Source organism: Arabidopsis lyrata (assembly GCF_000004255.2).
Source record: "Arabidopsis lyrata subsp. lyrata unplaced genomic scaffold ARALYscaffold_5, whole genome shotgun sequence".
In the NCBI taxonomy this organism is placed as follows: Eukaryota; Viridiplantae; Streptophyta; class Magnoliopsida; order Brassicales; family Brassicaceae; genus Arabidopsis; species Arabidopsis lyrata.
The window spans coordinates 14,500,761-14,525,679 of NW_003302551.1; the positions used below are offsets into that span (position 1 = coordinate 14,500,761).

Consider the following 24,919-nt stretch of genomic DNA (forward strand, 5'->3'; position numbering starts at 1 on the left):
TGATTGTGATTATCTTGCAAAGATATCAAATTTAAATTTAATCAAATTGAATAAATTTTGAGTTCAATTTCTTAGAATTTTTTTTTTTTTTTACTTTGATAAAGGGCTTTTAAATTAAATGCATAAAAAATATTACAAGGATATGACTATGAGGTTATCATTTAGTTTTTGAAAGTAGATAAAAGAGAAGAACATACAACTACACTAGATAGATTCTAGTCTTCTAGATCAGAGAAAGAAAAAGCAATGGCTTAGGTAGATAAACCGCGACCACCACGACCACTTTGCCACGTCCTCCAACCGTAGTCCATTGATTCGATCTTGAACTTTTTGCGTAGGCTTGATTGGCCTTCATTCTTGGGTTGTTAGAGAGGAGCCACCCATCTCAAAAGAAGTATCAACTCTTGAGTTTAAGGAAGCAAACATATTGCTTTCAAAAACATTCCCTACAATTTTATTTGCCAATGAACCTTGTTGGGTAGGAATAAATAGGGTATCCACAGCTGAAGGAGTATCAACCATAGATAAATAGGGTATCCACAAATGTCAAAACTTTCACCTTCAAAACTGAAGCACTTGATGTAACACCGGATTTTTATGAATAAATTTTACATTCATTCAAAAAAAAAAAAAAAACCATAGAAAAAGCCTCAGTTGGTGAAGCCTTTAAAGAGGCTAAAATAGTGGGAGTAAAAAGTTGGCGTTTATTGACGCAGTAGAGAGAGAGAAGCCAAGTATAGCTAGTGGCAGTTGGCGTTGCTGGTTCCTCCTCGAATAGAGGAGTAGAGCGTGTTAGAGCATAACACAATCGATCTCAACGTTTTGAACAAAGTGAGTTGAGTTGGCTGGAGCAAATTTGGTAATATATATTTAGATTATCTTACGGTTAAAATACCAAAGTAAACAATAAATTAATAAGAAAATGATATTGTATCTTTTTATGTTTTGCAAAATGTGTCTCTCCATTTTTTTTTTTTTTGAATATCAAGACTGTCATATTAAATATGGCAGTTTCATAATTTTTAGTTGGTTGTTCTGTTACCATTCAAATTCAAACTTGCAAGATATGTTACCTTTTAAATCCAAGTGGGAGAAAGAGAAGTTTTTTTTTTGGTCAAAGAGAAAGAGAAGGTTGGGGGGCATACTCGTTACGTTGGTCCGTGATAACGTGTTTAACAAGTTCATTATGGTCTCTACATTGTCAACGAATGAATGCCTATTGCTTAGGGTTTACTTGTATTTTAGGAAACGTTCTTCCTTAAAATAGTTCTTCGCATATCAATTATATCAGTATTCAGTACTTAACTGAGAATAGCCATTAGTGTAAAATTTCAAATTAAAGAAAGATGTCGTTATAACTAGATATAATCCATAATTAGTCACGTGTAGGATTTAGGTAAGCGAGCGGAATTAGCCGAGAGAACGTTATAACCCAACATTGTTACATTGATTAATATAAAAGAATAGGCTCAAAACTCATGATAAAACATGTACCAAGTAAAATTACTAGACCTTCCTAAGAACAAAAAAATCTCACAAAATTGAGTCGCCTAAACACAGATTGCCTTCAAAGAAAATACTTGAAGAGATAGATTAAAGCTTCTTAGTCAAAAAAGAAGGATACAAAATCATCGTCACTCTCTTCCTTCTCGTCCTCCTAAAGATGATTCATCACAAGATGAACAAATTAAACAAATAAAGTAGAAATGTTGAATATCAGAAGTAATATATTACAATTATGTATTTATTATGAGTAAAGTATATCAATTAAGTAAAAGGGTTCAAGGAGAGAAGAATATAGTACCTTCTTTATCTCTTCAGCTACTGGGGCAGCTTGAGTGGCACTTCCAGATGAAGATGCAGAAGAAGAAACGGCCACGGGAGCAGCAGCAGATCCACCGGCACCAGCGTTCATGATGAGATAATCCATGTTTTTGTTCTGGCAAAGCTTGGCAAAGAGACTAGGCCAGTATGATTCAATGTTTAAATTGGCTATTTTCACACCAGTGTTGAGATCTTCTCAGCCTAGTTTACAAGTAACCAAATTAGTTTGAGTACATGTCAAAGCAAACAAGCTACAAGTTAAGTCTCAATTAGGTTGAGTTCAAAATCGATGTCAAGATTGAGCATAGTAAAAGGAGCGATTAACAAGTACACACACACAGATTGTACTAGAAATGGCGAACGTGGAACTAAGAAATTGAACGGTCGCTAGAGAAGGCAAGAAGCGGAGGATAAAAAGCACTTACGGTAACATCGATTCCATCGTCGTGGAGGATGAGAGCAGCGTAAGTGCAAGCGAGCTCACCGGTGGCCATTGTAGCTAGCTTGTGTCCCACGAAAGATCTACAAACACACCAACGTATTTATTATATTTCGAATTAGGCACGTGAATACCATGTGCGGCCCATAGAAAATTGGGAGTGGGATTCATGACCCATATACATAACCTAAATTATTTAGAAGTCGCTCTTGTTGTTATTGGGCCTTAAAAGCCCAATAAATGGCCCAAATAGACAACAAAGCAAAATCCGAGTCGTTTACCACACCGTTCCTTATCCATTTGGCTGACGCAAAATCGAATCGGAACCCTAAAATCTCTCGGAAGCCATGTCTCCTCCTCCTGCTGTAGTCACTGAATCCGCCGATGGACAACTTGAGCAACCACCAGCTGCTGCCATTGCTGAAGAGCTGGAGAAAAAGCTTCAGGTTAAGACGATTTTACATTTATTTGTTACGGTTTTTACTTCTTAGTCTCACGCTCGAGGATTTTTTTTCCCAGACTGATGAACCGATTGTAGAAGATGTTAAAGATGACGAAGACGATGATGATGATGACGACGAAGAGGAAGACGACGATGCTCAAGGTGGTTTGATTCTTCCCTCTTTTGTCGCCAATTTAAGAGTTTTGTTCGTCATCAATCATCACTTAAGTTTCCAGATAGTCTTCTTTAGAAATGTGATTTGAGTTCGTTCTCACATTCGTAGTTTCGGGTATTTGAAGAGTATCACATTTCAAGATTGACTGCATAGTTACGTAGAAATGGTGGATTTAATATGTTTTTGTTAACATATAGAGGTGTGGGAGATGATAGATTAATGGATGTACTTGACCATGTTTCGGAGAATAGAGATCCTGATATGTGTATAGCATAGTGAATCGTTCTTGAAATTGAATTAAGTTTTGTTGTTTGTAGGTGTTAGTGGAAGTTCAAAGCAGAGTAGAAGTGAAAAGAAGAGTAGGAAGGCGATGTTGAAGCTCGGTATGAAACCAGTCACTGGTGTTAGCAGAGTAACCATCAAGAGAACGAAAAACGTAAACCAATTTCTCTGTTTTCTCACTAAGTTTAGATGTGTTTCTGCGTTTATGATTCTGATGAGACACTACATTAATGTTGCCAGGTACTCTTCTTCATCTCTAAACCGGATGTCTTCAAAAGCCCGCATTCAGAAACCTATGTTATATTCGGTGAGGCCAAGATCGAGGATTTGAGCTCTCAGCTTCAAACACAAGCTGCTCAACAGTTTAGGATGCCTGAAATCGGAGCCACATCTCAGAGAGCAGAGGCATCGGCAGCCACTGTAGAAGCACAGGTTGAAGAAGATGAAGAGGACATTGATGAGACCGGTGTGGAGGCTCGTGACATTGACTTGGTCATGACTCAGGCTGGAGTTTCGCGCAGCAAAGCGGTTAATGCACTCAAGAGTCACGATGGAGACATTGTAAGTGCAATAATGGAACTCACTACTTAAGAGGAAATGTGTCTCTCTGCCTCATTCACTTGCAGATTGTTTTCAAATACTTTTGGAGTTGTCAGAAAATCGGATTATTGTTGTCCTTTCGGGTATCTAATCTAGTCTGTTTGTCATGATGCTTATGCAGTATCTGACTTTAAATGTGTTTTTCACGACATGTTTGAGAAACTTCCAAATTTTAGGATTTTGAAACATCATCTACTAACAAATAGACAGACATACTAACGTCTAAATAACATTCGAGCAGAGGACAGAAGCACAGACGTTGGAACTCTATGCATAGATTCTAACTCCTCAACCACCATCTTCTGTTTCTCTTCACTGCATGTTGAATTCGGCGAGATTCCCACTGTTTTTAAACACTTGGAGTTTTCTAGAATGTATCTTATGAGTTCTTTCTCATATTTTCTTCCTGCATATCCTTCCCACTCAAAGATCTCGAGATGAGACGACAAACATCCTGGAACAGAACTCGGTTGATTCCATAAACCTGGACCATGATTCGCATACTGACCAATCTCAGAGTCGACCATAAAAACTTTTAAGATTAGAACAATTAGAGAGCAAAACCAAAAGTGATTCACACAAGTCTTGGTCAGATAGAAATATCATACATTCTACAAGTCGAGAGTAGTTATTTACTGCGTCACACCATGGAACCATTATATCGAACGGAGATAACGCAAGATACTTGACCGAAGAGAGAGACCTCATAAAGTTTTCAATAGGGAAGAGCAGATCAATAACTACTGTAACAAGATGGGGCATGTACTCAACTGAGAAAGAGTGTCCAAAAATATCAAAGATGTGAAGAGACAATAAATTTGGAGTGTCTATAACCAAAAATCTATCATCACTGTCTTGAAATGTCGTATCTACTTTGTAATCTAATCTCAATAAAGAAGGCACTTTAACACTAAACGTTCTCACAATATCTTCCACATGTCTATTTCGAGTCACCTTTAGACGCTTGAGAACGGGACAACTTGATAAAAGCCTAACATGAGAATCTTCGTCTTTGTACACAACACAGAAGAGATCAAGTTCTGTGAGTGATGGGAGAGAGACTTGTCGAGGAACATCCACAAGAACCTTGTAGGAGAGAGTCAATCTCTCAAGCGTTTTGCAAAAGTAAAGGCTCTTAGGCATTCTGATCGGCTCTCCTTTCCAAAGGAGCCTGAAAATTAGCCAACGCACACGATTATCAAGTGCTTTTGCAACCCACTTTACAGGATTAACATAAATAGGACATTGTGGACCGAGTTCGATACACAAACGTTCTAACAAAGGTGCCTTGTGAAGACGGAATGAATCTTCAAGAAACCACCAAACAGTACTACTGCTGTTAACGTCACTTGTTTTGGTTTCTCTATATTCAAGTCTAGGTAACATCCTCCAGACAAACCTCCATCGTTTAGACAAAAACGTGGTGGCCACTGCATCTTTTGTAGGAACGAGCAATAATATCTGCACGAGAAGATCGTCAGACAAAGAACTGATTCTATCTTCACAAACTCTATGTTCGACGAGTTCTGTCATAATTAACAACTTAACCCTAGACCTTAGTCACTTCTCCTCTAGCTGTGAGAATGACTTATTGATACAGATAAACTACAGTTTCTCCATTGATAACAAATCAAACGATAAAATTGAATCAATGTTCATAAAACACCGATCCAAATCTCATGTGCTAAAGCTTAGAATGAAGAAACAGCTTAAGCAAACAATGAGTTCAAGAATTCCATAGAATTCAGAGAACAAACCAAGAATCGGAGAAGAAGAAGATTACAATTTGACACAAATTTCATGAATGATCCCCAAATCTGTTTTTGCTTCCTTTTAACGCATCTTTCTTCATAATCTTGAGCTCCAATGATCTCAGCCGTTGATCCAAACTTCTAATCTACACCTTACACGTGTCCATTACTCCTTTCTCTTTTCCTATATCAAATCCTCCTTCTCCAAACAACCATGCCCACATGGTTGAAAAGAAAGATATTGCTGCAACACATCATATAAAATTTCCCCAGTAGTCTCAGCTTTATCCATATTTGATCACTTAACCAGAACTGGAACTTCATTGTAACTTCAGTTTTCATGAACCAAGTAGTCTCATCTTTCCATATTTGACCATCTAACCATATCCACAACTTCAGCCTAAAAGAGAAATTCATGAATATTGAACCTCCAGGATCCCAAACTCGGTTATTAATGTCCCAGCTCTTAATCTCTGACCCATAAGCACCAATAGTCTGACCCGAAGTACATCTCCGAAGCATCTCAACAAATTCTTTATCAACTTCAGCCTTCCCCATAAACAGCCATTTCTTCTGTCTTTTCTTATACGTAAACAACTTCACGTTGCATATAAACTTGTTTTTGTAGTGAAATTTCCAGAACTTACCACACTTCAACTTCTTCTTAGAACTAGCATCCTCCCACAAGAACTTGATGTATCTCAATGTGCTGTCCTTTGAGATTTTAAATTTGAACTTCCATGATTTAGGATACTTGCTAGGCTTCTTCTGTTGATGTAATGTGTGGTTCCTTAGGAGTTTTCCATCGACTTCTTGGCATGCATAAGAATCGCTACCTTCATCAATTGCAGTATGAAAACTTTGAATGTCCTTTGATTCAGCATTTAAGATCTTTGGCATCTCTTGAAAATTTCCAACAACTACTAGACTTGCAAAGTTCTGGACACAAAAACTATCACTTCCACCACCAGATTGTAAATCATCAACCACAAATCCAATTGGTGACATCAATTGGTTCATTGTTGCATTAGCTTTATCAAAGTCCTCAAAGGTTGAATTAACTTTTTGAGGTTGTGAGGCACATTCTAAGCAGCCTTTTACTTCCCCTTTGTTTCTTGTATCCATCTTGCTTTTCTCTTGATTCACCGATTCTGTCTTCAAATTCCCATAAGGAGCACACCAACGAGCACTTTCTAAGATAAAATCTCTGTCACATTTCCACTCTTCTTGCTGTAAGAAGTTCTCCATTCCCGCAGAAATCTCTTGCTGAATTGAGTGTTTCCCCTCAAAGCATTCCCTACCCTTACGTAAGGCATTAGGCCCGTGAATGTTAATCAAAGGTCCTGCATCTTCACTTGAAAAATTTAAAGGCTGAGCTCCTTTCAGATAATCATCATTCCCTTTTATGATATTCACTCTTGGCGGATGCGCATACTCATATAATCGTCCCAGACTTAAACATTGTTGAATCGTCTGAGGTTGAAACATCCTAACATTCACTTGAGTATCATTTTCCAGTCCTGTCAAATACAGATTTACCAAGTAATCGTCATCTAACTTCACTCTAGTGCTAATCGACTCGAAACGAGCATGATACACCTCAATTCCTTCAGTCTCCTGCAACAGTTTCAGTTTTGCAATCGAATCTTCCACATGCTTATTATATCTCACTTGCAACAGCAGTTTGTAACTCCGCCAATCATGCCTAACATGCTTCCACCACATTGATTGTACAATTGATTGGTGCAAAGTCGCAGCAATATCATCGAAATGGATTGAAGCGATACCAACTTTCAATTCCTCCGGAGTACGATCAATTAAGAAGAATTGTTCAATCTGAAACAACCAATCCATGATTTTATCACCATGAAATCGTGGAAAATCAACTGTCTCTAACCTTTTAGGATCTACGTATCTCGAACACGATCGAAACCACATCTCTGCTACCGTTTCACGAACCACAGCGGTCGCTTCTCGAGCCACCGTCTCCTTGATTGGAGCTTGCGATCTTGACTCCGCCATGGATTCCGAGAATCTGCTGGCTCTGATACCTTTGATACAGATAAACTACAGTTTCTCCATTGATAACAAATCAAACGATAAAATTGAATCAATGTTCATAAAACACCGATCCAAATCTCATGTGCTAAAGCTTAGAATGAAGAAACAGCTTAAGCAAACAATGAGTTCAAGAATTCCATAGAATTCAGAGAACAAACCAAGAATCGGAGAAGAAGAAGATTACAATTTGACACAAATTTCATGAATGATCCCCAAATCTGTTTTTGCTTCCTTTTAACGCATCTTTCTTCATAATCTTGAGCTCCAATGATCTCAGCCGTTGATCCAAACTTCTAATCTACACCTTACACGTGTCCATTACTCCTTTCTCTTTTCCTATATCACTTATGTCTCGCAAAAGAGAAGGAATCACTGCTTTTTATATTAGGGTTGAGTCAAAAAAATAGGAATCTTTTCCAAATTGTATTTGCCTTTTTTTGTTTTTTGTGTCAACCTTTTCCCATCTGAAGTTAAAAGATGTATGCGCGCTTTTAGTCGCACTTTAATTAGGATAGTTCACGAACCAGTTGGGATTGGTGTAACGGTGAGATGATTTTTTATCTTTTGTTATGTGAATTGGATAATATGAACTATATGAGTTTTTATTCTATAATCATAAGTTGTATAAAAGTTCTGAAATCTGTCTTTTTGGCATCAAATAACGGAATAGCAAAACAAAATCCTAGGTATATTAAAAAAAAAACATCATTTTCTGGCAAATGGACTAAAATTGTTGGTCATCATGCATACACATCTCCAAATAACATTCGAGCAGAGGACAGAAGCACAGACGACGTTGAAACCCTATGCATGGATTCTAACTCCTCCATCATCTTCTGTTTCTCTTCACCACTGAAGGTTGGATTCGGCGAGATTCCCGCCGTTTTTAAACACTTGGAGTTTTCTAGAATGTACCTTATGAGTTCTTTCTCATCTTCTCTTCCTCTATATCCATCCCACTCAAAGATCTCGAGATGAGACAACAGGCATTTGGGAACAGAACTCGGTTGATTCCATATAGCTGGGTCATGATTCGCAGGTTGATCAATCTCGACTCGTGTGTCGACCATAAAAACTCTTAGCTTAGAAAAATAAGAGAGAAAAACCACAAGTGATTCACACAAGTCTTGGTCAGATAGATATATCGAACACTCTACAAGTCGAGAGTAGTTAATAACTGCGTCAGGCCACGGAAACAATATTGTATCGAACGGAAATAAGACAAGATACTTGACCGAAGAGAGAGACCTTAGACCATGTACACCGGTGATCTTTTTTCAGTATCATTGGCCCAAAAACAATTTTTTAATAGATAAAACCACATAATTGGGTCTGATCCGTATCAGTGGACTGATATCTGTGAGACTTAGTATCAGATGACGTGGCAGAAGGCTATTCGACCGTGAATGTATTTTTGGTGAAAACAGAGAAAAAAAATCTCTTCGTCGGCTCTCTCATTCCTTGTTGTCTCTTCTACTTTCTCCAGCTTTACCTAAAACGACGCCGTCCTCCTCCCTCCAACCCGACGGAGTTACCGAGAACGTCGTCACGGACTAATCTCTTCTCTCGTGGAAACTCGATCGGACGAGTTCGAGCCTCCTCTCGAGCTGTTCCTCTGGCGAAACCTTCCGATTCGCCTTATTACATTGGGTTGGAGAGAGTCAAGACGGATCCGTACGATCGGATTAAGAACACGGATGGGATTATTCAGCTTGGATTAGCTGAGAGTACAATGAGTTTTGAAAGTTTACGATGATTTCGTCTCTCTTTGTGATTGTTGCGATGAGGTTTAATCTGATTTTCATTGGGGATTGATTTTTGTAGCTGTGCTTTGACTTGCTACAGAGATGGATGTCTGAGAATTTGATGGAGTCGATGATGCAATCTGATGATGGTAAATTCGATATTAGTAGTATCGCAATGTATAAACCTATTGAAGGATTACTGGAACTCAGAGGTGTAGATAACATTCACTCGTTATTCTTCAATTTCTTGAACATGAAAAGCTTTTTTGCAATTATTAGTTAAAAATTGACTGCAAAATTGTTTTAGAATTTGTTTGATTGATATCTGTTCTTGTATATATTTGTTGTAACAACACTGTAACATTGATGATGGTAAATTTCTTATTAGGGTTCTTTGATTTTAGGGCAATTAGAGTCTCTGTTTTTGTTGACAGATTCACCTAGAATCTCTTAAATGCATGGATCTTCCACTAAGCTTGTCTCTTGTCTTGTACCCTGTTTCTTGTGTATACAAGTTGTTACAATCGAATTATCATTCTGTTTCCTTATATATGTTTATATGTATCTCCAGATAATCGCTCTTAGAAGAGCAAAGAGGAGAAACATGGAACGTTTGGTTTTGGCATGTGGTGGAGAAGCTGTGAACTCCGTTGATGACTTGACCCCTGATTCTCTTTGTTGGGCTGGATTTGTATATGAGCACGTTCTTGGAAAGGAGAGGTACACATTTGTCGAGCAAGTGAAGAATCCTCATTCATGTACTATCCTCATAAAAGGTACACAGTCCCAAACTTCTATCTCTTGAGTCTTGTCAGCTAAGTTTTGAAAGTCAATTTTACTTATCTTTATATATATATGCGTGGTCATCCATTATCTATGATTGAAACTTCTATCTCTTGTTCTCAGTTTAAGGGAATGCCAAGTAAAAGATGACACCAAAAAAATTCAAAGAAAGCAAAAGAGGTACAAGCACCTGAAATGCCATCAAGACCTGAGATTTTCAGTTCAGAGAAAGCAAAAGACAAGCACCTAAAATGCCATCAAGACCTGAAATCTAGAATTCAGAGAAAGCAAAAGAGGTCCAAGCCAATAACAGCTTCTGTGTGTATGTGTAATGTGTGTAAACTTATCATGTATGCAAATATGAATGTTTAAGAGAAAAATCTTTTTCATGGTTGAACAAAAGAGAGAAACACACAAACGTGTGATCTAAACTTCAAATTGCAACAAAATTGACTGGCATCTTGTAACTTGTTGTTCTGTTTAGCGTTTTTTTTTTTTTTGCTTATTTGCAAAATCAATTTTGTTACAAATCAATATTTTTATAGATTGTAATATTATCTTTTGTAATTTTAGGTTTTTATATATTTATTTTCGATTTTGCAAATAATTTTTTTTTTTAATGATACCGATACCGGTCTCACCACTGGAAACAGATTTATTACCAGTATCATAAAAAATCTCAAACAATAAACACATTATAAATAATACTAAAAAATTGTTAATGATACTTTATGAGTATCACCTATGTGCATGCTCTTAGAATGTTTTCATTAAGGTAGAACTCAACATCAATTTCAGCTGTAACAAGATGAGGCATGTACTCAACTGAGCAAGAGTGTCCAAAGTATCAATGTCAAGATACAATAAATTCGGGGTGTCTATAACCAAAGACCTATCAGTATCATCATCCTCTTCTTGAAATATCTTATCCACTGTACTCTAATTTCAATAAAGAAGGAACTTTCACACTAAACTTTCTCACATTATTATCAATACGTTTATCTCGAATCACCTTTAGACGCTTGAGAGCGGGACAACTTGATAAAAGCCTAACATGAGAATCTTCGTCTTTGTATACAACACAGGAGAGATCAAGTTCTGTGAGGGATGGGAGAGAGACTTGATGAGGAACGTCCACAAGAATCTTGTTGGCGAGAGTTAATCTTCTAAGCGTTTTGCAAACGTAAATGCTCTTAGGCATTCTGATCGGTTTGCTTTTCCAAAGGAGATTGAAAGCTAGCCAACGCACGCGACTATCAACTGCTTTTGCAAACCACTTTACAGGATCAACATCAACAGGACACTGTGGACCGAGTTGAATCAACAAACGTTCTAAGAAAGTTGCCTTGTGAAATCGCATCGATTCGTCAAGAAACCACCAAACACTTTTGCTTTCGACGTCACTGTTGTCATTGGCTTCTTTATAGTCAAGTCTAGGCAACATCGTCCAGACAAATCGCCATCTTTTAGACAAAAACGTGGTGGCCACGGCATCTTTGGTCGGAACAAGCAATAATATCTTTATGAGCAAATCGTCAGACAACGAACTGATTCTGTCCTCTTCACAATCACAAACTCTCTTTTGAATTTTCCAAGGACGTTCAGCAACTGCCATACTTCAAAAGTAAACCCTAGCTAGATCACCCTGTTACTTGTCGTGTCGCGGTGAACATGATCAGTGAAGAATACAAGTTTATATATGACGAAATATTCCCGTATGGGCTTCCAACTCAAAACCAATTGGCAATGAGTGGATTGACCCTAACCCTTTATATATCACTTGATAATTTCTCCAACTTCCGATGTGGGACTTTCTCTCATTAACACCCCCCTCACGCTCAGGCATCGTTGGCTCTGAAGCGTGGGCATATGTGGGAACAACATCCACGGGGTGGCCTGATTTGGGACTTCAATAACACCCTCCCTCACGCTCAGGCATGAACATCTGAAGCGTGGGCATATGTGGGAACAACATCCACAGGGTGGCCCAACGATCGGGTGGCTCTGATACCATGATAGATTTGGGCTTTAACATGGGCTTCCAACTCAAAACCAATTGGCAATGAGTGGATTGACCCTAACCCTTTATATATCACTTGATAATTTCTCCAACTTCCGATGTGGGACTTTCTCTCATTAACAATTTTCATGGGATACGGCAAAGATATTTTCGTGTAATTATCTTCCAATTAAAGGTATATTTACTTTCCTAGATTAAGATTTATTTACTTTTCCTTGATTAAATTATAACCATAAATTTATAAAAAAAATTCATACTCCCGACATTCTTAATTTATAAAAGTTTTACCGTAATACAAATAAATTTAAATTTCGTGTTTTAAGAAGTTCGAGAGTGGTTTTTAAAGATGTTTTAAATATCGTTTTGTAGAACATGAAAAGAGCGATTCACTACTTCTAAAACCTTAAAAGTAGGACATATATTTTGAAAATCAGTAATACCATCCACGCAGTTTTATCCCTTATCATACATAACAAACGTATTCATAATGGCGTTCATGTTATTCTACAAATACCTTTTATTTATAATAACAAGCTTTCATGATAGGATCGAAACTTCTTGTCCAAGGAAGTTCCACTACTCAATCATCCTTGATTACATGTTCCCAGTCCGAGTTCGGGCTCTCGTAGCCTTTGCCAGATGCAGATTGTTCAGTGTCCGCAGCGCATGTTTCTCTCTGAGAATGTCCACGTATTGGGAACATCGAAGCTGACCAGAGATGATCACGCTTTTGTGGCTGGTCATTGTCTGAATCTGAATCTACATCCAAGTTGTTGAGAGATCTCTTCACTTGTTCAGCTTCCCGGCGTTTTAGTATCTGGAATCTATCCATAACATCACTCACATGGCTGCTTCTGCCAATATTAGCCATCACTGAAGCTTCTAGTTTCTCCTCCTGGTCACCCTTTTTTGTCTCTGGACAGTTTTGAGTCTTGAGTTTGCGATTCGTTTCCTGCTTCTTGAGAATCTGAAACCGGTCTATAACATCAATGTCTGAATCTGTTAACTTCTGAGACTTGAGTTTGCGCTCTGTTTCCTGCTGCTTCAGAATCTGAAACCGGTCTATAACATCATTATGTTTGTTCTCTGTAGTGGATGCAGGGGATTCCTGCCGTATCGCATCCGGTATCTTTACAGAGGTTGCAACATCAGGCCTTAAACCACCTGTAAAGCTTCGGGACATAAGCGATAATACTGCATCCACAGGATCTGAGTTGAATCTAGAACATTGTGATGCATCATGACTCATTGTTACTACATTGTTTCCACAACTGCTTCCATGTTTGCTGATCGATTCAGTTGTCTCCTTCTCTGCATTTGCATTGTTCATGATGGGAACCGATTTCTGGGGGTTAAGAGAAGGTTCCTGCATAAAGGTTGCTGCATCTGCAGAGATCTCTGAGAAAAGAAAGCAAGACATGAATGATTAAAACATAGGTAAAAAAAATTATTTTCGTAAGATGATGCGAAGGGTAAGCATTTCTGATACTAAATCTAAAGTATGACTAAACAACCTTTTAGCCAATGTTTGAATTTGGTAAACCAAAGTTGACCTATAACTGGGTTAAATCTCATCCATAAAAGAACTACTGCCTGCCATTCTCAAAGAAAGATACAAAACTGATCGTCTACAGATGATTTACTTAATTCGTAAAGGACCCTAAAGAAACAGCATCCTAAATCTCCTCTATGTCATTTTTAGTGTTTAACTGTCTGTGGATCTGTTGTAAGCAATTAAGCATAGAAATGGCATCTATGACAGGGATTGAGGAGAAAATGCACTTGCAATGCAGCTCTAGTCACTAATAATATCAGACAGATGAGACGGTTAGTTTGAACGTTACCAACCTTTATTGTTAAATTTGAGATTATCAATCTCGTTCTTGACCCGATGATACCGAGCCATGCAAGTTGTGGAACATAAGGCAGCTTCAGTTTCGAGCCAGAGACTCTTGTACAAGAGAGTTTGTGGGTGGTTTTCTTCACCATCAGGAAAGTTGGAAGCAAGAATGTTCTTAATACTCTGCAAAGTTAAGATTCAGTAAGCAAGACTTTACAGATGATGCACAAAAATACTATGTAAGTAAATACCTGGGTCATTTCATTCTTATCCACCGGTTCTTTGACGCCAAAGCTGTCTAGTGGCTTGACAGTAAAACCTTGAAAGTCTTTAGCAATTCCCTTCGCGGCCTGAAGAAGTGTACCGTTAAACAAATAACAGCAAACAAGAACAAGCAATGTGTTTTTTTATCAAAAACCAAATAGGTCGGGAACATAGCACAAATTAACACTTTACCTAGGCTCTTGTGAATACTCTAAATATCACAAGTGGTGCTCTAGATTATAAATACATTATTATCTCATCATGCATGCTGATTGTTTTTTTTTAACTTCTAGCTATGCTATAAATCACAAAATGCCGGCGTAAAACTGGAGCATACCTCATGCATAGCTTGCGTTGGAAGTGAGGCTTCCCCTGCTGTTGACTTATTATCAGTTATTTTCTTTAAGCACTTTGTGAGATTATCTACTACTTTGTCAAGGTTCTCAAGTTGCTCCAGCTTCAGCCAGCTTCCATTGTTAAAGCATTCATAAACAAGCACTTCTGACAAATTATGCATGGCGTTAACCACAGAAGAAACTCTTGGAGAAGAAGTCGGAGATGGGAAGTCTCCTTGATCACAGAAGTGTTTTTCAGGTGATCGGCCAGTTGAGACATCATCTGCATTTGATCTGCTACTCAAATCGAGACCCAGATCTGTCAACAACATGATCTTCTTATCTCTATCTATTATATCAAATGTTTGTTCCTGGAGATTACAAGACTTTTGGTTAGTTGGAACATCTTCACTAGTTTGGGTGGTACCACCTTCGAAAGGGGGTTTATAGTTGACAGCTGATTGAGCATTCTCATTATCCGCTTTCATCGTGGGAGCTGAAGGTCCCTCAGAGGTTACCATGAAGTGGCTCCAAGATCGAGGCTCGTGACAATTTAAATCTTCAGATGCATTCTTCAAGGAGCTCTCAGAAACACCATTCTCACTGTCAGCAACCAAAGTGTAAGGCCTCTGGTAAAGGGAGGAGACACCACTACCTTCTAGTTTATCATTTATCAGTGACACTGAGGAATTAATATTAGCTGGTAGGGGGTGGGAAGATCCTGGGCTTCTCAAACCTTGCGAGCCAGCTATCCGATAGCGAAGATCTGGATTCTCGGGCGAAGGCCTGATATGACCAGTAGCTTCACCATATCCAAGCAACACATCGAAGTTAACTGGTTCAACAGAGGAACTCTGCAAGCTGGATTGAGCTCCTAAAAAATTCTCAGGCGCTTGACTACAAACATCACTGTTGCTAGGGAATGATCTCCCATCTCCTAAACGAACCCCGGTCTGACTTCCATCAAAGAGAGCTTGTGTTTTCAAATTCGTCATTGGCAAAGATGGATTACAATCTGTAACACCTATGTAAGGCTCCACATGAGAAGCAGAGACAACATTCATAGTTTCAGGAAAGTAATATCCAGGACGATTCTCATCAACAACATTGCTAGAAGCGTAAACACCAGATGACGTAATAGGCGTAAAGAATGGTTCCCGAGAATTTTTGATTAGCATATCTGCATAAGAAGACACTGGAGCTAAGGTAGCTGAGTTGTAGGTAGGCGTAAAGTTCAAACGTTGCCTCTCCCAGAAATTGTCAGCGGGAAGTGACACAAAATCAGATGATGATTCCCTTGAAGAGTAAAATCCACTCGGTGATAACATTTCTTTATAATAATCTTCACCTCTTGGACCACAATTTCCTGCAATAACATAACCTTTATGCGTAAGAGCATCAAAAAGAAGATCAAACCCAAACGAATCAAAATAGTCCCAAGAAAATTGATCTATCTACAAATCCACAGTTCGGAACCATCACAGTACCGTTAAACCCCAAATTTGTTTTAAAAAAAAGGATTCAAAATCATACCAAGTCGAGTATTGTCAGCGTAAAACGATGAGGAAGGCGTCTGAGAGCGAGAATTTTCACGATACGATGGATTATTTGACCAATCATCCGGCGATCGTTGATAAGAGCCGGGATACATCATCGGATCAAACACTTCTTTGGTTGGATCATAGGATTCAACCGGATTGCTTGGTTGAAACGGCGGCGCAGAAGCTGGATGAGGCGGAGGCGGAGATGAGAGCCACAACGGGTACGCTATTCCAGAGAAACCACCATAGCTGCGAAATCCATCGGCCATCGTTTTCCTCACCAAAACGATGAAGAGACTGGTGAAGAAAAAAGTGTTGCTGCAGCTGAAGTGTTTGAGAATTGTCAAACTTTATCGGAATTAGCTTCTTAATGGGCCTGTTAATGGTCTAGGCCTTATAAGGAAAGCCCTATTATGTCATTTGTCATTATCTAAAAGAAAAAATTTAACTGATTGATTATTATCACAGATTAATTAAAAATACAGATAAATACAGGAGTGAATAAAAATCTTAACCAATTTATGTAATTATCATTTGATATATTTTCCTAATCATATGGAAAATTACATTTTATGTATTTCACATTTTGATAATAAAAGTCAAAGACTTCATTTGATTTATCTTTAATCAAACCAACAACATTGAGTTAATAAAGAGCATATTGTTTAAACTACTTATGTGCCTCTTGTTTTGACTTTTGAGCATAACAAAAGTCTAAAATACATAACCACAAACAACAGCAGTTGAGCTGTTTAAATTATGAACATCAAGCAGTTTTTTTCTCGAAGCAAAGATGTTTCGTCACACATACAAAGTTTCCTGGACAAAGCACATTCAAACAAGCTATATACACTAGAGTATCTGTGAATCTCCACAGATACATGGCAGAGTGGCCTTACGGCATTGAAACATTACCTTTTAGAGACGTTGAGCAAGAAACTTGGCCAAAGAATCAACAGGCTTGGCTGAGTCGATATTTCCCATTTCCCCTGACCGGATTTTGATTTTTGCAAGATAATCAGCTGCAATCCAAGCAAAACTCAGCATCACCGCATGACTAGACGGCTCATCTGGATCTTGCAGCTCTAAAGACTTCTTCACCCACTTGGGATGGTAAGTGACATGATACCAAGCTGAAGCCTTCTTCTCATACAAAATGTTCTTTTCCTCTTCGCTGAGCTCTTCGTGGTCCAGGATTGTTTCCTCAAATACTTTTCTGAACTCTTTTTTCAGGGAATTGTAAGAATGCTTCAGTCTTTCTTTCAGGTCGCATTGTTTCTTACTTGTGTATTTAGGCATGGACCAGATATGACCCGTCACAATCTCTTCCTCTTTCTGGACCTTGTATTGCCCGAGAAGACCAATGAGCTGCCTGTCGTAAGAACATTTGTGCCCCCATGCTTCGGGGATCAAATCTTCAAATCCTGGTATTTCAAGATCAATGTCATAAGGGATGTCACTTGGGTCTGAGCTTTCTTCTGAGGAAGCTTCTGCATCTTCATCGTAAACTTCTTTTACCCGCCTGTAAAGCCGGCCCAAGATTTTGCTCGACTTGTAAGTTTGGTAGTCTTCTTTTCCCATGAAATCTGGGTAGAGTTTTGGTTTTAGGTGGAAGGGCATTGACACAATTTTCCCTGTCTTTGGGGAATCAACTGCAGTGGCAGCTAGTTCTGCCAGTAGCACACATTCTTCGTCCATGGCTCCATACTCACTTCTATCAGCATGAACGACATGTGCATTACAAATTGTGCCCAAATGCTCATTCGCCATGTTTCTTGCAAAGAAATCAATTATATCCTGTAACAAAAGGGATCAATTACCCAAGACTTGTTTTGCAAGCACAACGAAAGAAAGAAATTAACAAAGAATTCATAGCTACATTGGCAGAAGCTAGCATCATGGTACTGCCCTTGATAATAACTAAACAGTCACAGTAAGGCATGCGAAAACGTCAAATCAGAATCCACAATATATGACGAAGTTTTCTTAAATGTCATCATCTTAGCTCCTACAGGATGAACACAGTATGCTATTAACAACCCATGCAATGCAATCTAAGAACTCAGAAGCAAGCAAAAATAATCACTACAAGCATCCAAAAACAAAGTTTCCAGCACTTTCAGTAATATCATAGAGTTATACTGGAATCACCTATCCATTTTATCTTAAGCGTCATCATCTCAGCTAACAGAACAAAAGTGGAGAAGTAGATATTGACCTGGTGGTTGACAGCACGGCCTAAAGTCTTCTCTTCAGCGGCATCATAATGCATGGCCGGATAGCTTTTTCTGTTGGGAGGGATGAGTTTCTGATCCCAAGCCACAAAGTACAGGTCCCCGTCAAGGTCACTGCCAGAAGCTTCGTTTGTATGGGGCCTATCACCTTTCTTGGGGAAAATAAGGCAGTCATACATGTGATGCAGCTGGGGTACATCAACAGCTTCTAAAATCCTTACATCCCCTGGGTGAAGACAAGGATTCTTAGCAATAGCTACATAGCCTTTAACTACTTCCAGATCTGTCTTTGTCTCCTTAAAACGAGACCCATGTTTGGAGAAACAATTTTCTATAGACGGTTTTGAGACTTGGATAAAGCATTGGCCATGTTCAAGTTTCCCTGCTTCGTCTAGGCAACCCATTAGCCACCTTCCTGAAGTAACAAAAATACGTGATTTTTCTCTGAGACCCCAGAGTTGTGCAATTCTGACTGAAGACAACATTCCGCGTAGATGTGGCTCAGTTTTTGGTTTGAAACCTGCACTTAGCATGATAGCTGCAGTGTTTCCCTGTTCAGCACATGATGCCGTGAGAACTTCAAATGCCACATCTGTATCATCAAGGATGCGGTTCAGTTTATAGAGCATGGATTCCTGCATATCCCAAAATATTTCATCCGGCACACCTAGTACAGAAAGGAGGGTAATTATCTGCCGATTTAAGAATCCAGGTTGAAACCTCGTCCAGGAACAGATCTCCAAGATGGTATGTTTGGAATTGAACTTCTTCATACTATCTCGAAGGGCTAGCCTGATTCCATCACCTTTTGATGGCCAACGAGCAACAACTCCTTTGAAACCTGCGTAACGTATCTGATAAGCACAAGGGGTACAGTGGAGATCCAACTTAAGTTTCTCCATTACTTCGTCAGCGAGGTCAGGTGTGATTGTACCAATTCCATCAGAGAAAACATACCCATTTCTCTCAATGTCTGGAAGCTCGGTGTTAACCTCGTTAGGCATGACATCTACAGTGGCATATGTGGAGGAGAAGCACAGGCCCATCCTAGCAGCACATTTTGCCACATTCTTGTCTTTGAACTTCCCCATCCATGCTTTTATATCTGACACTCGTGTTTTCCCGTCTTCAGCAAAGAACCATGCAGAGCTGTCTCTCAGTTGATTGGCTGAGAATGCTAGAAAACTGTATTTTCTACCACATAGTTTAAACCCATCAGTTAATATGCTCTTCACTCTTTTAAAAACGTAGGTCTTCTGGGAGAAAGAGCTTGATGTCAGATCCTTCACAATAGGAGCAACAAAGTAAGAGAGAACATTCGAATTTATGGTCTGCATACTTTCGTCCATGAAAGTTACGCGCAAAAATCTTTCAGCAACAGCTCTGTATTTCCTGAGTACCCTGTTGGAGAGCTCAACTTCTGGGGGTAGGCAATAGGCTCTGGTTGGGGTAATCACTAGCCTTCTGATCTCAGAGATATCCTCAGACTGTTCATGACCCCCTAAAAGCTTTGGATTTTTCAGAATCCATTCCTGAACAAGCTTCAACCTCTTGTACGCATCAAAAACTGGTCGTTTATAGGTACAGAGATGCTTGAGAGAAGCTATATTGACGTCCTTGGGCTGGTTTCTGAGAAGATCAAAGAAACGCTCAGTCAGCTGAAACTGGTTAAAAACCCCCCTGTGCAACACCGAATTTACTAGGAACATGATCTCAAAGGAGATTCCTTCCTTGTGATGAATGCAGAAGAAATGATCTGACACAGGCTCCCCAAAACAGGGCTCATTACGGATCCGGGGAGGCCACCTCACACGTTCCTCTTGCACCCTCCGCATCCTTAGATACTCTAAGGCTGTTGTCAGTTTCTTTTCATACCGTGGAGATATGAGCACTCGATATGAGTGGCATCGACCAATTGCCCCAACTTGGGTAAAATCAGTGGTACGGATCCAAGGGTCATCATCATCCAAGAGATCGACAGGGATAGTATCGTGTATATCATCATCAGCAGTTCTGTACCAGACACGGGGTGACGAAGCCAGCTGCAAAATAAGTACATAGCCATGCGAGTTTTTATACTGCCTGACTGTTTGTATATCTCTCACCAATAACTCCAGCTTATAATCACAATTGATCACAGCATGCATCACTGCATCCTTGAAAGAAAACGCAGTGCTCTTTCTGAAGCAAAACTTGCACGTATTGTCAAAAGGATCCACCAGGAAATCAACCCCATCAGCTCTCCAAGAAACAAGAAACTCATCCCGGGAAACCAAGGTCCCAATCTCAAGTGAAATACCAGCCAACTTATACGGTGTGGTCGTTCTTCTTCTCTGGTTAAGGGTGTATGGGTTCTTAGGCCCCAAGCTGACTTTTAACGGCTGGCCATCCAGGATGAGGTTGCATTGCCCCGCAGCATCCATGGCACGAGCTGCTGATTCAGGAACTGCGAAATGGACAAACGCATGAGGCTCCACTTTCTTGTAATCATCAAATTTGGGGATACTTGAAGTGTCTGCGATTTCAAAATTAGGATAAGAGCCAGGAGGAGTCCAAGAAGTTTTTAATCTGCATCGCCAAACAAGTCCTAGTTCATCTTCAAGGTAATCTGTAAGTTGTTTAGCAGTAGTGGACTCTCCAAATCCACCAATGCTTACTTGTGTCACAACCGAGTTCTTCATACTTCCCTCTGACCCCATTCTCCTGGAAAAAAAAAAAACAGTCATGTCACTATTGAAGAAAAGCCCTAATTCGCTACTCCGTGGGAAGATCAGAGAAGAGGAATATCAAATTAAGAGACAATATCGATGATTCCAACTACAAGCACTGTTGAAATTGATCAACCAAAACACTCGTGATTGAATAAGTTTTGAATCAAGCGGGAATAAATATCAAAGCACGATCAAATTAGGTTTTCGAGACTTACACAGTGAGATCTTCTTCAATCTAATACTGGAAACGAGATAGACATAGAAGCAATGCGAAGACCGGAGAGAGGATTAGTGAGTAGGCGAATTAGGGAGAAACCGCGCCATAGCTGAAACCATTTTTCCTCTCATTAATCTTGACTTCTCTCTAGTAAACGAAAGAGACTGATGAGGGAAGAAAATAAGACTGGAGAGGAAGTGCTTGTGCTGCTCACGTGCTATTTGTCTTCTTAATGGGCTTTTAAATATTGGGTTTTGGTATTTTGAACCGTACCCATTCGACTATTCGAGCCAGTTTTTTTTCAAAGTTATCCGGACAATTTGATTGGATAATTTGAGTAAGGTAAAATTGTTAAATGGGCCTTATTCAACTAATAGGCCCATTTAAAGAACTTAAGCCTAAGCAAAACATTATTGCAAACCTACCAAAATATACAATTAAATTTAAGGGATTCGACAATTGTGATACATTAAAAATAGGGTAAATTGTATGGCAGGGCATAAGACCATGTTTTAATTTCATGTTTTGGCAAAGTGAGAATTGGTTTTCAAGTTTTGACAATTTAGCCAAAATCTGACCATTTTACCCCTGCCAGCGGAACGATGTACTGTTTACTGTACGGTTCAGTTATGCGGTTCAGTTATGTACACTGTTCCGGTTAGGCAATATATTTTCGTTTTTAATTGATTTCTGCGGCTATACAGTGAAAAATGGGGATTAATAACATTAAAAAACAATGAAACATCAGGATTTAATGCCCAAAAAGTTTAGACATGACTCATGTCACAATTAATGCAAAAGTCATCATTACTTTTTCTAATATTAGTTTATATGTGTGAATAGTTGTAAGAGATAAACATGATCCATCAAACAAACAAATTAGTCTGAACGAATGTGATGCTGGAGAAGTTTTGATCTTCTTGATTTACAAAGTTTGAAGCAAAGACAAGCATTGATCGTGTAACTTGTAAAACCTTATAAAAAACTTGTAAAACCTTATAACTTGTAAAACTTTATAAAATAGCTTGTAAAATCTTATAATATCTTATAAATACCTTATAAATACGTTGTAAATCCGTTTAAAATACATTGTAAAACCTTATAAATACCCAGTAAAAAACCTTTAAAATACCTTGTAAATTTTTCCCGCCAAAACTTTAACGCCAAAAAAATTGCGGAATCACTTTTCCCGCAAAAACAAATTTTTGGCGGGAAATTTTTTTGGCGGAAAAAATTTTTACGGGAAAATTTTACAAGGTATTTTAAAGGTTTTACAAGTTTTTACAAGTGTTTTGGCGGGAAAAATTGCGGGATCACTTTTCCCACCAAAAAATATTTTGTATTTTGTGGATCTAATTTTGTTATATTTCCTTATATATTTGTGATATCTTTTATTAAAAGAAGGGTAATTTAGTCATTTTGTACATAAAAAGGGGTATTTTTAAAAATGGACAGCTAAAAGGGACATTTTTGAAAAGGAATATTGAAAAAGGAGTATTTTTGTGAGTCTCCCTTTTAAAAAAATATATTTTCAAACACATAATTTAAACCCCTTAAGAAATGAGTTGGGTTCAGTATTTACAAGACGTTCTTAACTTCTTAATTTTGTTCCTTTTCGGTTGAATTTTCATTTACTATAAATGTTGCAATTTACTAGCTCAGAACCAATGGAATGATTTGCCTGAGACAGGAAAAGAGCCAATTTCAAGAAAGATAAAGCTTTTATGTGAAAGGTGTTTACAAACCTTGATGAGAAGTTTCAGGCCCTTCAATCACTTATATGTGAAATAACCAACTCATCTCTTCTAAATTCTCTTAATTAATTTTCTTACTTTTATGTTAAAACATAGGTATATGAAAGCTGAGATTTCTAAAAATAAATATATTTTCATACTCTATGTTGTGACCACAAAATAAGATAATCTAATTAAACATTTATAGTTAGGATTGTTAGATGGTAATTAAAGAACCTAAAAATAAAGTAAAACTAAATTAATTTAATTGTTAAATACTTAGATGTATAGCCGGACGTAGTCCGGATTATCTCCTAGTAGATACTAGAAATTTACTATAAGTATTGTAAACTTTTTGTTTAAGACTTTTAGTGATGGAGTGATGAGGGAAGAAAATAGACCGGAGAAGAAGTGCTTGTGCTGCTCACATACTATTTGTGTTCTTAATGGGCTTTTAAATATGGGCTTTTTTGTATTTTGAATCATACCCATTCCATTCGAGCCGGTTTTTCAGAACTATCCGGACAATTTGATTAGAATTGGATAAGTTGAGTAAACAGAAATTAGTTTTTTTCTTCTTAAATAATGGGGAAAAATCACAAAAAAATAGTAATTTTTATTTAGACTTTTGATATCCAATATTTTTGGGTTAGATTAAAAATACCTCATCTAATCATTTGTGATCTTAAAATACTTGGTATATAAATTATTGGTGGAATCAAACCCGCAAGTTATAACAGCCGTTATCGGATGTAGTGAAAAAATAAGCTTATGCTACTTATTATTGTAGGAGTGTCTTGTTTTATCCTGAAAAGTGATAATTGTTGTTAGGCTTTAGCATTTTATAGATACTAGAAATTTACTCTCAATATTCTAAACTTTTTCTTTAAGTGATCACTTTTGGTGTTATGCTTTTTGGTAAAGTTTGTGTCAATAATATTGTAATCTCTTAAACTTTGATATATGTTTAAAATGTTTGTCTTTGATAATAAAATTTAAATATATATATATATATATATATAGGCTATGATTGGTAACCAATTTTAAAGCTTTACAGCTTTGTACAGCTTTAACAGTTACCAATCACAAAAGCTTTATGAAAAGCGGTACACTATTAAAAAAAAAAAAAACTATTTTCTTGGAGAAAAACAAAAATAAATTAAAACGGTTACGGTTAAATACAATTATAGTTAAATACGGTTACGATTAAATACGGTTATAACGGTTATGGTTAAATACAGTTATAACGGTTACGGTTAAATACGGTTACGGTTACAACGGTTACGGATAATTACAGTTATAGTTATTTGATGACTACAATACGGTTAATATCGGAGGCAAAATCTTACGAGTTACCTAACTTATTATAATACTTTTCATAAAATCAAAAAGTATGTTACAAACCAAATTTTCTTCATTTCGAGCAAAATAACAGTACAACATATTTGTTTGAGAAAAAGAACATTTTTTATAACGTAGATTTTTTCATATGCGGTATCATTTACTTTTTTGAAAATCTTAATCTGAATATTCGATAATTTTTTTTGCATTATATGGAGTTACAATTATATTATTAAAGTTTTAACTATGCGGTTAACCATATGGTTAAATAACGGTTTTCATATGTTTACCGTTAATTAACGGTTACGGTTAATATAATTTTTAACTGTAACTAATTATTTTTTACAGTTACGGTTTTTAACCGTTTTATACGGTTACGGTTGAGAAACGGTCCGGTTACGGTACACCATATGGTTACTGGTTAGCTTTTGGTCATGCCTAGTAGGCATGACCAAGAGCTAACCATAACCGTATTTTGGATCGTAACTGGACCGTTTCTCAACCGTAACTGTATAAAACGGTTATAAACCATAACCATTCACCGTAAAACTAGATTAGTTACGGTTAAAAAAAATATACTA

At 37.8% G+C, this 24,919-nt stretch overlaps 5 protein-coding genes, 1 long non-coding RNA gene and 1 pseudogene across 6 annotated transcripts; 2 read left to right on the plus strand and 5 right to left on the minus strand.

Annotated features, from left to right (window-relative positions):
- Positions 1 to 1,603: 1,603 nt before the first annotated feature.
- Positions 1,604 to 2,318, minus strand: LOC9313746 (60S acidic ribosomal protein P1). The gene is made up of 3 exons (XM_021026213.1): positions 2,250 to 2,318; positions 1,805 to 1,939; positions 1,604 to 1,657 (listed from the first exon to the last, which is right to left on the minus strand). Exons 1-3 carry the CDS (start codon positions 2,316 to 2,318, stop codon positions 1,604 to 1,606), a joined length of 258 nt encoding a protein of 85 aa, XP_020881872.1.
- A 182-nt stretch (positions 2,319 to 2,500) lies between these two features.
- Positions 2,501 to 3,940, plus strand: LOC9313747 (nascent polypeptide-associated complex subunit alpha-like protein 2). Its single transcript, XM_002875921.2, has 4 exons — positions 2,501 to 2,709; positions 2,783 to 2,867; positions 3,198 to 3,316; positions 3,403 to 3,940. Exons 1-4 carry the CDS (start codon positions 2,611 to 2,613, stop codon positions 3,751 to 3,753), a joined length of 654 nt encoding a protein of 217 aa, XP_002875967.1. The 5' UTR covers positions 2,501 to 2,610; the 3' UTR covers positions 3,754 to 3,940.
- On the minus strand, positions 3,926 to 5,316 carry LOC9312036 (putative F-box/FBD/LRR-repeat protein At3g49480). Its single transcript, XM_021025080.1, is given in 2 exon segments — positions 3,926 to 4,301; positions 4,303 to 5,316. Coding segments are annotated over 2 exon segments (1,317 nt in total). The 5' UTR covers positions 5,296 to 5,316; the 3' UTR covers positions 3,926 to 3,977.
- Positions 5,317 to 8,279: 2,963 nt separating this feature from the next.
- LOC110228543 lies at positions 8,280 to 11,742 on the minus strand (annotated as a pseudogene).
- Positions 9,405 to 10,583, plus strand: LOC9312037. Its single transcript, XR_002331815.1, has 3 exons — positions 9,405 to 9,531; positions 9,891 to 10,095; positions 10,226 to 10,583. It is a non-coding gene; the product is annotated as an uncharacterized LOC9312037 (long non-coding RNA).
- Positions 11,743 to 12,522: 780 nt separating the features above from the next.
- Positions 12,523 to 16,426, minus strand: LOC9312038. Its single transcript, XM_002877634.2, has 5 exons — positions 16,095 to 16,426; positions 14,564 to 15,927; positions 14,214 to 14,312; positions 13,971 to 14,145; positions 12,523 to 13,520 (listed from the first exon to the last, which is right to left on the minus strand). The coding sequence occupies exons 1-5, from the start codon at positions 16,369 to 16,371 to the stop codon at positions 12,703 to 12,705; spliced, it is 2,733 nt and encodes a 910-aa protein (XP_002877680.1). The 5' UTR covers positions 16,372 to 16,426; the 3' UTR covers positions 12,523 to 12,702.
- Positions 16,427 to 16,748: 322 nt separating this feature from the next.
- LOC9313749 (RNA-dependent RNA polymerase 6) lies at positions 16,749 to 21,420 on the minus strand. Its single transcript, XM_002877635.2, has 3 exons — positions 21,263 to 21,420; positions 18,321 to 21,039; positions 16,749 to 17,899 (listed from the first exon to the last, which is right to left on the minus strand). Exons 2-3 carry the CDS (start codon positions 21,033 to 21,035, stop codon positions 17,021 to 17,023), a joined length of 3,594 nt encoding a protein of 1,197 aa, XP_002877681.1. The 5' UTR covers positions 21,036 to 21,039; positions 21,263 to 21,420; the 3' UTR covers positions 16,749 to 17,020.
- Positions 21,421 to 24,919: the final 3,499 nt, after the last annotated feature.